The 13,143-nt window shown below is 42.3% G+C and overlaps 2 protein-coding genes across 2 annotated transcripts; both read left to right on the top strand.

Moving 5' to 3' along the window:
• The first annotated feature begins 489 nt into the window (after positions 1–489).
• Positions 490–6,801, top strand: cul4a (cullin 4A). The gene is made up of 20 exons (XM_079463144.1): positions 490–714; positions 1,005–1,120; positions 1,497–1,601; positions 1,720–1,788; positions 1,880–1,953; positions 2,023–2,185; positions 2,272–2,361; positions 2,459–2,541; positions 2,664–2,731; positions 2,806–2,924; positions 3,098–3,290; positions 3,377–3,481; positions 3,692–3,802; positions 4,023–4,108; positions 4,272–4,379; positions 4,455–4,568; positions 5,111–5,216; positions 5,391–5,563; positions 5,746–5,898; positions 6,202–6,801. The coding sequence occupies exons 1-20, from the start codon at positions 621–623 to the stop codon at positions 6,295–6,297; spliced, it is 2,226 nt and encodes a 741-aa protein (XP_079319270.1). The 5' UTR covers positions 490–620; the 3' UTR covers positions 6,298–6,801.
• Positions 6,802–7,988: 1,187 nt separating this feature from the next.
• Positions 7,989–12,898, top strand: lamp1a (lysosomal associated membrane protein 1a). The gene is made up of 9 exons (XM_079462877.1): positions 7,989–8,384; positions 10,005–10,120; positions 10,248–10,455; positions 10,532–10,696; positions 10,769–10,962; positions 11,046–11,168; positions 11,252–11,318; positions 11,467–11,634; positions 11,711–12,898. The coding sequence occupies exons 1-9, from the start codon at positions 8,333–8,335 to the stop codon at positions 11,848–11,850; spliced, it is 1,233 nt and encodes a 410-aa protein (XP_079319003.1). The 5' UTR covers positions 7,989–8,332; the 3' UTR covers positions 11,851–12,898.
• The last annotated feature ends 245 nt before the right edge of the window (positions 12,899–13,143 follow it).

Below are 13,143 nucleotides of genomic sequence, written 5' to 3'. Positions count from 1 at the left end.
ACGTTTTAGAATTTGTTATTTTTAATCAAACATCTGTAAGCCTGTCATGATTAGTGACATAACACAAACTACAAGATCTTTGTCACAGGAAAGTAAACATAACACAGATTTTTTTTGACTGTGAAATGAAATAAAAATAATACATATATCACATTTATTATGCTACATCATTATTAATTTTGTTAAAGCAATAATATTAATCGGAACCGTAAATGATGCTAAACGTTGTTATTAGTAATAGTATAAAATACTAATATTGAAAATATATGAGTTTTTACAGATATTTGTAAAATGTGTTACGTATTAATAAATTAGTTCCTTTAAAATATTTCATTGTATGTGTGTCACAGTGTTGTTGTTAATGACTCTTATCGAACCGGAAGCGGCAGTTTGGCTGTTCGTCTACTTCCTGTTATGATTCTCGTTGCGGATCAGTATGGATGTACAATATGTGTACAGTCTAATGCAGTTTTTACGATGATTATGTGATTAATATTTCTATGTTTTTCTCTAGCAGATCTTTAGCTGACAGCAAACACTAGAGTTCAACTTTACGGACAGATCCTCCACACTTATTAAACTCTTAGTATGATTATTATTATTATGAGTGTGATTTAACAATGGCAGAAGATCTTCAGAAACCAAACATTAACGGACTCACTAAAACACCTCAAAGCGGAGCGTCCAAGAAACTGATCATTAAAAACTTGAAAGGTGAGTTTCACTTTATAATAACTGTCAGTATAAATCTGTGTCTAACTACAAAGTGTTATCAACACATTTAAAAAATGTTTTTGTTAAAAATGATACAAATACGTAAACACATGTGAATACAGATAACAGATATGCTCTTGTGTATTTGATAAATCAACTCGACTAGTTTGCACACATAGACCAAGTTCTCTCTCGTTTGTGAGATGCTTTAGATAAAAGCGCATGCGTCTCTCTTAGGTCTTGTTTGGGTGTTTTGACTCATTGTCTTATGTTCTGTGTGTTCATGACAGACAGGCCGAAGCTGACAGACAGTTACACTGAAGACACATGGCTGAAGCTTCGAGATGCCGTGTGTGCCATTCAGAACAGCACTTCCATCAAATATAACCTAGAAGAGCTTTACCAGGTCATTACCTTTCATCGGTCTACCCAGAATCCTTTAACCTCTTTAAAAGGGAAGTTCACCCAAAAATCAACTTTGTGTGATTTTTTTTTCTCACCCACAAGACGTTTAACATGTTTAGAGAACTTCGGAGCACAAATATAGATATTTAGGTGACGTCTGAGGGATTTCCAGGCCTCCTCATAGACATCATGGTGTCAGTTTTTGCCAAGGTCCAGAAAAGTACTAAATTTGTCCATCCGCGCATAGTGGCTCAGTTGAGTTAGTTCTCTAAACATGTTTAACGTCATGTGTGTAAACAATCACACAACGTTGATTTTTGGGTGAACTTCCCCTTTAACTGTTTCTCTCTCTCTCTCTCTCTCTGACACACACACAGGCTGTGGAGAATCTGTGCTCATCTAAGGTCTCACCCATGTTATACAAACAGTTGCGTCAGGTTTGTGAAGAACATGTGCAGGCTCAGATCCATCAGTTCAGAGAATATCCTTCAATATAATTCTACTGGATCCGTTATTCACCACTAAAGGACGCTGCAGTAAACTTCCTGTTATTACGAGTGTGTGTCAATGTCATGTTTGAGCTCTTAACAGTGTTCCACAGAGACTCTGGACAACCTGACGTTCCTCAAGAAGATGAACGGATGCTGGCAGGATCACTGCAGACAGACGGTACGCAACAGAGGGACTGATGTGAGACTGTTTTTATGACATGATGCACATTAGATGCACTTATGACATGAACGTGTATTTTGTCTTGTAGATCATGATTCGCAGTATTTTTCTGTTTCTGGATCGGACATATATTCTGCAGAACGCTCTGCTGCCCTCCATCTGGTGAGTTGACCCATCAGAGTGATCTGCCCTCAGTTTGTGTCGCAAAAAGTAACGCAGATGTGTCATCAGGGACACGGGGCTGGAGTTGTTCCGGACGTACATCGTGAGCGACAGCGGCGTTCAGAGGAGGACGGTGGACGGGATACTGGAGGAGATCGAGCGCGAGCGTGCCGGAGAGACGGCGGACAGGAGTCTGCTGCGTAGCTTACTGAGCATGCTCTCTGACCTGCAGGTGATTGGCTGCTGATGATGATGTCATAGAGAGTCCGATGATGTCATGCACAAGACTGAATAGAGTTTGATGTGATGTGTTTTCAGGTGTATAAAGAGTGTTTTGAGCAGCGTTTCCTCTCAGAGACGGAGCGTCTGTATGCCACGGAGGGTCAAACCCTCATGCAGGAGAGAGAGGCGAGGACCAATCACATTCCATCTCATTCACATTAAAACATAAAGCACGTGCGCCCGTGTCTGTTTGTTTATGAATGTGTGTTTGCTGTGTCTGAAGGTTCCAGAGTATCTGCATCACGTCGCACAACGTCTGGAGGAAGAGAATGATCGTGTCATCAGTTACTTAGACCAGAGCACACAGTAACAACACAACACAACACACACTCCTCATGCGTTCTGATGTGTTTATCTGGTCTCTCTGTCTCATGTGTAGTGATGTAATGTTGTGTAAGCTGTGTGTTTTATTGTGTTTGTTGTGACAGTAAAGCTCTCATCTCAACTGTCGAGAAGCAGCTGTTGGGCGAACACATGAACACAATCCTACAGAAAGGTACATGTGTGACTGTGTGTGATACTGTGACCTGTTATCATGAGACACACATTAACTGTGTGTGTGATCCTCAGGTCTCAGAACACTGTCGGATGAGAATCGTGTGACGGAGTTGACTCTGTTGTATCAGCTCTTCAGTAAAGTTAAAGACGGTCTGATCATTCTTCTACAGTTCTGGAAACAGTACATAAAGGTACAGACACACACAAAGCTGTTTGAGGATGTGTTGATACTAAGATGCTAATAAGAGCATTTGCACACTGACTCAAACTAGCCAATCAGATTAAAGCATGTTGTTTTGAGAAAACTCCTGGTGTGGGCGTGGCCTGTGATATAAATGTGCGTGTTTGTTGTGTCCCTCCGCAGGACTTTGGTGGAGAGATTGTCAGTTCTCCAGAGAAAGATAAAGAGATGGTTCAAGAGCTGCTGGACTTTAAGGATAAGATGGACAATGTCATCCAACGCTGCTTCCAGAAGAACGACAACTTCAACAACACAATGAAAGAAGCCTTCGAGAATTTCGTCAACAACAGACCCAACAAACCAGCAGAGCTCACCGGTACACGGCACACACACTCGTGCACACACACATTACGTGTATATTTATTGTGTTGTTGTGACACACTCGTGTGTGTTTGTCTTCAGCTAAGTTTGTGGACTCTAAACTTCGTGCTGGAAACAAAGAGGCCACAGAGGAAGAGCTGGAGAGAACCCTGGACAAAATCATGATTATATTCCGCTTTATTCACGGTAAAGTGTTTTCACTTCACACATTCATCAAACAAAAACTGTCTAGAGTTAAATAAATGAAGTCTATTATGATGATGATGATGTAGTTATTGCTGTAATGTTGTGATGTATTAAACATGAGTACTGTTGTGTATCACAATATCGTGTAGCAGCAGAGGTTCCGTTTTACTGACCTGTCATAGACTCAAAGAAACGTGCGTGTGTGTGCAGGTAAAGACGTGTTTGAAGCGTTCTATAAGAAAGATTTGGCCAAACGTCTGCTGCTGGGGAAGAGCGCCTCTGTGGACGCTGAGAAGTCCATGCTGTCCAAACTCAAACACGGTTTGTTCCGATCTCTCTCTCACACACACACACACACTCAGACCTCTGATTGGTCATCAGACCGCAAGGAGCGAGCTCATGAGGGTCACGTGATCATCTGAACAGGAAGTGAACACACTGTTGTGGTTTTTGGTTCGGTCGGGTATATTTGCCCTGATTTCACTGTCAGTTTAACAGGATTCTAAGTGAAACTTTGTGTGTATGCTTGTGTGTGTTATAGAGTGTGGAGCTGCGTTCACCAGTAAACTTGAGGGTATGTTTAAAGACATGGAGCTCTCCAAAGACATCATGATCCAGTTCAAACAGGTTTGTGTCAGAGCACACACACACACAGTGTAGATCTGTGTTGAGATGTTGTGTTGAATGTGTTCACACTCTGATGATTTTTCTTCTGAGCTAATCACACGTGGTTTGACAGTGTTGAGTAGGTTTGGGCAAGCGGTCACTAGAGTTGTGTGTGTTTGTGTAGCATATTCAGAACCACAGTGAATCCAGCAGCATCGAGCTGACCGTCAACGTTCTGACCATGGGCTACTGGCCCTCATACACACCGATGGACGTCCATCTGCCCACAGAGGTGTGTGCGTGTATACATGCGTGTGTTTGCACTAATGATGCAGGCCTCGGTGTTAACTGTGTTTGTGTTGATCAGATGCTGAAGCTTCAGGAAGTGTTTAAGATCTTCTATCTGGGGAAACACAGCGGACGTAAACTACAATGGCAGCCCACACTGGGTCACGCTGTGCTGAAGACTGAGTTTAAAGAGGTGACACACACACACACAAACTTGACATTGATTATGAGCACACATTACACGTGAGTCATTGTATTAAAGAGTAATGTGAATGTGAGCAGTCTGCCACGTTGTAAAGCAGAAAGTGAACGAATAACAAAGTTATTGGCCTGGGAAAAAAGGAGTCGACTCTGAATCACGCAAACGAGTCGTCTATCGTTCTATTTTCAGTTCCGGTGAGATTTGCGTCACTATGTTCCATTTGCGACACTGCACGCGGTAGACCAATCACAGAAGACTAGAACATTTGACCAATCAGATCAGAGTAGACTGACAGAAAGGAGGGGATTAGACAGATGGATCGCTGAACGAATCATTTGAGAGTCAGTCAATAAGAAAATGAAAGTGTTTTTACATCGTGTATCTACGTAAACTTTTTGTTGGTCACTCCATTAACCAACATTTACTCTTAAACAATTAATATAATGGGTTATTTTAACATTTGTATGTTAGCTCAGTAATAACTGCTTGGTATTGTGTACAGTATATGATGGTGTGTGTGTGTTTGTGTGCAGGGTAAGAAGGAGCTTCAGGTGTCTCTCTTTCAGACTCTTGTGCTGCTGATGTTTAATGAGACGGATGAACTTACAGTGGAGGAGATTCGGACAGCCACAGGCATCGGTACACACACACACACACACACACACAAGCTCATGTCCTCTGTCTCAGCCTTCTGAAGTCCTGTGATCAGTTTCTGTGAACTTTCATTGTTTGGAAAGACAGTCATGTGGGTTTAAACATCATGACATCATATGTTTTGTAGTGATCTGAGGCCATGTGTTGTGTGTTTATCAGAGGATGCCGAGCTCAAGCGCACACTTCAGTCTCTGGCCTGCGGGAAAGCTCGTGTACTCAATAAAACTCCAAGAGGGAGAGACGTGGAGGACGGCGATCGCTTCAACTTCGACAGCGACTTCAGACACAAACTCTTCCGCATCAAAATCAACCAGATTCAGATGAAAGAGACGGTGAGTTCTCCAAACGTCAACCGTAGCAACACCCGGCAACCACCTGAATCTCATCACGACTTTGCGTTGTTTTGTTTTCTTTATGAACTCGAGGTGGTGATGAAACGTCAGACTTCAGTGGTTTTGTGTTCAGGATTATTAATACGCGTGAAATATCCAAAAATGACGTTGTGTGTCATCAGGTGGAGGAGCAGGTGAGCACCACCGAGCGAGTGTTTCAGGACCGTCAGTATCAGATTGACGCTGCTGTGGTTCGGATCATGAAGATGAGAAAGACTTTGAGTCACAATCTGCTGGTAGCTGAACTCTACAACCAGCTCAAGTTCCCTGTGAAGGTGAAACTCACAACATCATTATGTCTCTTATAGTTAATGAGTTGAGAAAGACATCCGGGAATTATATCGTACAGTCTGACGAACAACAATCATGACAAAGCGGAACAGTCGTATGATGTGCCGCTTTTGATATTGTATCTGCTAGAAATTGCTTAACATGAAGACGACCAATTAATACGTCTGCTTGTATTCATCTTATTCGGAAAACTCTTGTTTTCAACAACTTGTTGGTCAGCCTGCACGGAAAATTCCCATAATTCCATGCAGCACTGACAGACTGTTAACACACTGTTCATATTACAGCCAGCGGATCTGAAGAAGCGCGTGGAATCTCTCATCGATCGGGATTATATGGAGCGAGATAAAGAAAATCCCAACCAATATCACTATGTGGCTTAAGAACTTCAGGCGGTGTGATACATGTGAAAGCACTTTATCATTGATGACTATTGTGTGTTCAGTCGTGTCTCATTATTAATGCTGATGTGACATCAGTCGCATTGATCAGTTTATCAGTGACACGCTCAGGCAACGGAAATCACAAACAGGATTTCACACACACACACACACACACACACACAAACCTTTATACACACAAACACACACATACACTGAGCGAGTGAGAGTCTTTACAGCAACATAAAACAAGACGTGATGATGAGACCGAAATGATGTGTGTGTGTCATCTGTCAGTCATCACCTGTATTTTGATTCACACCTGTCAATAGTAACGTTTTATAGAACAGAGATTCTATTGTTTGTAAACGAGTGAAGACATGAAAAAGAAATTAAAGCCTATTTAATTAAAATCATATGTGTGAAGTTGTTCTTTTTCATAATTCTGTGTCGATCCCCTGTAGCTGAATCTCATGAAATGTGTCAAGAACATAAAATAACTACCGTAAAAACAGAACAATCTGATCATGCTGATTTTGTTTTTAATCGGATAACAAAGTGACGTATAAAGACAGTCAGACTTCATGTTTTCTGAGACACTGGTTTATTGTTTGTGTGCAGCTGTCTTTGTGTTTAAAACAGTTGTGCGGTGATTCAGTCTAATGTGATTTTCTGCCTCATTCACAGAGTAATTTCTTAAAGAAACAAATGTTTGAGAAAGACAGCGAGTCGTGTGTTCGTGTGAGCTCTTCTCTTCACACTGCTGAGAAATACTAGAGCTGAGCTCAAATCATCTGCACATGAAACTGACCTCTGACCTCTCTCGTGTTAGTCCATTCGGTTTTGATTCAAAGAGAGAGAGAGGGACAGAGAGAGAGAGAGAGAGAGAGAGAGACACACACACAGAGAGAGAGAGACAGAGAGAGAGACAGAGAGAGAGAGAGAGAGAGAGAGAGAGAGACACAGAGACAGAGAGAGAGAGAGAGAGAGAGAGAGAGACAGAGACAGAGAGAGAGAGAGAGAGAGAGAGAGAGAGACACAGAGAGAGAGAGACTGAGAGAGACACACACAGAGAGAGAGAGAGAGAGAGACACAGAGACAGAGAGAGACACAGAGAGAGAGAGACTGAGAGAGACACACACAGAGAGAGAGAGAGAGAGAGACACAGAGACAGAGAGAGACACAGAGAGAGAGAGACTGAGAGAGACACACACAGAGAGAGAGAGAGAGAGAGAGAGAGAGAGACACAGAGACAGAGAGAGACACAGAGAGAGAGAGACAGAGAGAGACACACACAGAGAGAGAGAGACAGAGAGAGACACAGAGAGAGAGAGACTGAGAGAGACACACACAGAGAGAGAGAGAGAGAGAGAGAGAGACACAGAGACAGAGAGAGACACAGAGAGAGAGAGACAGAGAGAGACACACACAGAGAGAGAGAGAGAGAGAGACACAGAGACAGAGAGAGACACAGAGAGAGAGAGACAGAGAGAGAGACAGAGAGAGACAGAGAGAGAGAGAGACAGAGAGAGAGACAGAGAGAGAGAGAGACAGAGAGATACAAGTGTATATAAATGTAGTTTAATTGTGTGAATGTTTGTCACTTTAACTCATAGTGAGATGTGATATGAGTGTTCATGCGAAAGTCTCATGAGCGCTCGTGGTCTTCAACTGACCGCTACTTCCTGTCATTCACACTTCACATGTGTCAGTTTCCGTCACATCACACACCTGATACAAGAACTGCACCTATAATCGGTGTTTATTATATGAATAATGTAAAGCGCGACGTTCTTTCTAATCAAAGCTGCCGAATTAGCACCGCGCTGTTGACAAACTGATAATAATAATCGAGCTCGTGCGATCGAAATGATTAATACGAACTGCCCCTCTCACGTGACTACTGGGGTGGATCTATCCTACCGGCCTCCTCACATGACTGGAACATTCGCGCTGCGAAAGGCTGACGGATCGCATCTTATAAAGTCATTCGTGTATCGATCGGATATTATCAGACACAGACAGACAGCTCGCGGAGATGACGGGCATCAGACAGACAGTGACGGCAGGTGTCTGTTTAACACTGATGGGTGAGTTACAAGAACTTGCGCCGGCGTGACGTCACGCGCACAAATCCCCCGTATTCTCCGGCATTTTGAAGTTTTGTGTTTAATGTCCGTGTCGTGTCGTTGAGTTGAATGTGCCACGTTTGTTTTTCTCTAGTATTGTCTTAATCGACACGATGGCGGATCTGATCTAATCTGATGCGACGTGCGTCACTGTGTCTCTTCTCTTTCACACCGAATCTGTGTTTTCTTCTGTCGTCCATTATTATTCTCCATCACATCATTGTGTCCTCTGCATAACAATCTGAAAAATCTCTCTCTCTCTCTCTCTCTCTCTCTCTCTCTCTCTCTCTCTCTCTCTCTCTCTCTCTCTCTCTCTCTCTCTCTCTCTGTCTCTGTCTCTGTCTCTCTCTCACTCTCTCTATCTATCTGTCTCTCTCTATCTCTCTCTCTCTCTCTCTCTGTCTCTCTCTCTCTCACTCTCTCTATCTATCTGTCTCTCTATCTGTCTCTCTCTATCTGTCTCTCTATCTCTCTCTCACTCTCTCTATCTGTCTCTCTCTCTCTCTCTCTCACTCTCACTCTCACTCTCTATCTCTCGCTCTCTGTCTCTCTCTCTCACTCTCTCTCACTATATCACTCTCTCTCACTCTCTCACTCGCTCTCTGTCTGTCTGTCTGTCTGTCTGTCATATGACTTCATAGACGAGTCACGTGATCACCACCAAACGCAGATAAGCAGCTTGTAAGAATGTCGACAAATCGACACAAAGCTGTTTATCATCAAGTTTAGAGCTTTATTTAATATTTACACACCTGTATATTGAGATGGTGAAGACACTATAATAATACTATAATTCACCTTATTATTAGTGGTATTAGTATAAGTGTTTAGTTTGATTAGTGTAACTGTGTGGTTTTGTTCTATCAGGGTCACAGTCTCATTGGCAGCCAGTGTGTTTTGCACAGTTGCTATTTCCCGCTTGTGTGTGTGTGTGTGTGTGTGTGTGTGTGTGTGGTAAGATGGGTAGTTGATTTCTCAAGAGTTCTAGTTCACAGTTGAATCTATGCAGTCGATACGACACCTAAATTCTGAGAGACCCGTCCTGATCTGATACTAACTCTGTTTTTCTTGATCAACGTAGAATTTTATTAAATTTATTAAAGGCAAAAAAACATATTAACATGTATTCATAAATTGTACTGGCTTTACAATGTAGACCCATGAAGTACAGTTGTACTAATATCTCTGTTTATTGCACAAAATTGGATAAAGTCTCCAATGCGGAGTGGAACAGACTCGCTCATGCGCATCCTGGACACAGAATGAACATACATATTTTATTGAATAATAATTTAATTAATTAAACGATTTGTTGAATTTTGTGGTATTTTGATTTTATTAAATAACCAACTTGTTGAATGGGTCCTGATGCATTGACATCTAGTGGTGGAGCTTGGTATCGCAGTATAGGTTCAAAATATTGGAGAGACAAGTTTAGCCATCCAACGGTTCTTCGGTTTCTTTTGCTTGTTATCAGAAATAATGATGTGAACTAATCTTATTCGTTATGTAAATTATATTCATTTGTCTATATAATGTTGTGTTGTTTTATTAAGTGCAGTGGTGTGTTTGATGTTTAAGGTTGTTTGGTTGTGACGCACGCGGTCACGCTGGAGGTGAAGGACGGAAACTCGACGTGCATTAAAGCAGAACTCAATGCGAACTTCAGCATCACCTACAATACCACCAATGCCACGGTACAACAACACGCACACAATTGCTTGTCATGTGTGATTTAAATACTGTAAACATTTGACATCTTTCAGACAGGTGTTTTGTGTATTTTTGTCCATCGCTTATGTTAAGCTGTGTGTTGTGTATCAGAACTCGGTTGTGTTTGCTCTGCCGGACTCAGCGTCTACAGACAACAGCACATGCACCGGTGTCTCTCAGCGCCTGGTGGCGTCGTTCGGTGACGGTCACGCGCTGACTCTCGTGTTCTCCGGTAACGGAAGTCTCTACGAGGTATCACAAGTAAGCTTACGCTACAACCTGAGTGACAACACCAACTTTCCAGGATCCACCATCACAGGTGAGAGACGAACACACAGGTAAGGTGTCCAAGTGTCGCTTGTACGTCCATTCACGCCTGTTATCTACTCTTCCAGGTGTCGTTACCGTGGAGACGAACTCTTCTAGAATATCAGCAAGTATGAACAGCACGTATCGCTGTCAGAGCTCCATCCCCGTCACTCTGAACTCTGATGTCACCGTCACATTCTCTGATGTTCGTCTGGAGGCGTACATGCACACAGGAAACCTCAGCACAAACGGTGTGATTGTGTTCGCATCAGTTGTTTAAATGAGTCTGTTTGACGTGTGTTTGATGATGTGTGTTTGTGCAGAGAGCGTCTGCAGCGCCGATCAACCCGTCACAACTACTGCTCCACCCAAAACAACCCCTGCCCCATCTCCATCACCCCCGGGCGTCCCGGAGCGGGGCAACTACACAATCACCGGAGACAACACAACCGCCTGTCTGCTCGCTGTCATGGGACTGCAGCTCAACATCACTTACTTATCAAAGACTCACAACAAGGTGCTGACACACACACACAAACCCACAGGCGTTCAAGTGTGTGTCGTGTTGTAATATCTGTATGTGTTTTTGTGCGCACACAGACCGTCAGTGAGGTCAGAAACCTGCAGCCCAATAGGACGTCATTCTCTGGATCATGTGGGGTCACAGTCGCCACACTCATCCTGACTGAAGACACAACGAATCTCAACTTCACCTTCACGCTGGTGTGTGTGTGTGTGTGTTTTAAGTCTTGTATAAGTGAGTGCGTTGCATAGTGTCATTTTCATGATGTTTTGTGTCGCTGCAGAATTCAACCTCTCGGAAGTTTCATCTGAGCGCCGTGAGCGTCTCCGCCCGCTGGCCTGACATGACGGGTAAAACGCATCACTGATCATGTGACCAAGCCGGAGGGATTTCTGTTTTATTGAACCGAAACAAGAAGTTGTTTAGATGTTGCAGAACGCTCTATATGTAGCTCTTAACTTAAATCATTGGATTCTGGCGTGTGTGTGTTTTGTGCAGCTGTGTTCTCGGTGGAAAACAGCTCTCTGCAGTATCTTCAGGGCAGTGCGGGTCGTTCGTACATGTGCAGTTCTGAGCAGACGCTCGCCGTGGTGTCAGACTTCTCTCTCAACACATTCAGACTTCAGCTTCAGCCCTTCAATGTCACAGGAAACCAGTTCTCAGCAGGTACACATCAGCTCTGTTCACACTCAACACAAACGCTCAACAACATCATGATTTTAATGTGTGTGTGTTGGTGTAGCTGAAGAGTGTCGTATGGATCAGGAGAACATGCTCATTCCCATCATTGTGGGAGCAGCTCTGGCGGGTCTGGTGCTCATCGTTCTCATCGCGTATCTCATCGGCCGTAAGAGAACTCGTGCCGGGTATCAAACCATCTGAAGCATCGATCCCAGCTCACCAAGTGACCGCTGACCATCACACAAACACACATGCACGTCTCTCTGCGTGTGTGTGTGTGTTTTTTTGCGAGGTTGCATTTGTTACCTACGTTACGGTCACTTAAATTTGTTTAATCTAAATATTTGTTTTGAATACTCGCTGCCGTTTTATTTGTGCTTCTTGCTTTGATTTTATTTCTGTGTAAATAATTGTTTTAGACGTCACCACTGGGATTTTCGGCAGTTTGTGTTGAGCTGTAAATGCTGATCCATCAACCCAGAACCAGGAGCGCTGAAGTTAATACTGTATAAAATATGTGTACATATTATTTTAAATGTTAGTTTAAAACGTCTCGAGAATTGAATGCAGAAATGATTGATAAATAGTTCGTATGTCTTTGTAGATATAATCACTTCATAGAGAAGTCTGTTAGAGAGCGTGTGTGAGAGACTTAATGTTAATAATTCATTACATGTTTTTGTTTCTATACCCATAATTCCTCACGCGCATGTATTTATCATCAGCTGGTGTGAAATACTATGTTTGTTTGAGTTCACCTTCAGTACAGAAAAAGGGAAAGCTGCAGTTATTCTTTATAAATGAATTCGCTTTTAAGTTTGTGTAATTTTATTGATCATAAAACGGTTTTATTTTCACATAACCGAAGCGTTTCTAACCCAACAGCTATAAACTTTTTCAGCAGTTTAACACAACGCCAACACAATGATGTCATGTTTTATTTTATGTAAACATCATTGCAACGACTAGAAGTGTTAAACACACACAGTGACGTGTGTGTTAAAACAAATGAACGTTTACCTTTGACAGATGTGTGTTTGTGTCTGATATTCATCACAGATGAGCAAATGTTCTTTATCTGAAGGACTCGAATGATGTTTGGATTTTCTTCATTTAATTTTGTGCGTGTCTTCTATAGAAGAACATGAAGTGTGTCGGCTGTGGTGATCTCATCTTTCATTTTTCTGGAGAACGTTCATTGTTTTTTTATGCATCAGGTGTGAAGTTAATAAATAATGATCTGCTTTCATTTGTGACTCATTGAAATCTCTTCAGACTCGATGTGCTCGAGTGATGTTCAGAACCATATCATTACAACAAAAACACATCAAAATAATGTCATTAATAGATCCAGACCAAGGTTATTTTAGTTAACTCAAATTAAAACTTTGAAATGTTCCTGTTCATTGAAATTAAAAGTTTAGATCCAATATGAGCCAAAATCATGTTTTTTGTGTGTTAGTTAGCTGTATGTTTTAAGTTATTATGGCTCAA

The sequence above is a fragment of the Barbatula barbatula genome (genome assembly GCF_947034865.1).
Source record: "Barbatula barbatula genome assembly, chromosome: 8".
NCBI classification, from domain to species: domain Eukaryota; kingdom Metazoa; phylum Chordata; class Actinopteri; order Cypriniformes; family Nemacheilidae; genus Barbatula; species Barbatula barbatula.
Note: the sequence above shows the minus strand (reverse complement) of the source record. Positions and strands in the feature narration are given on the sequence as shown.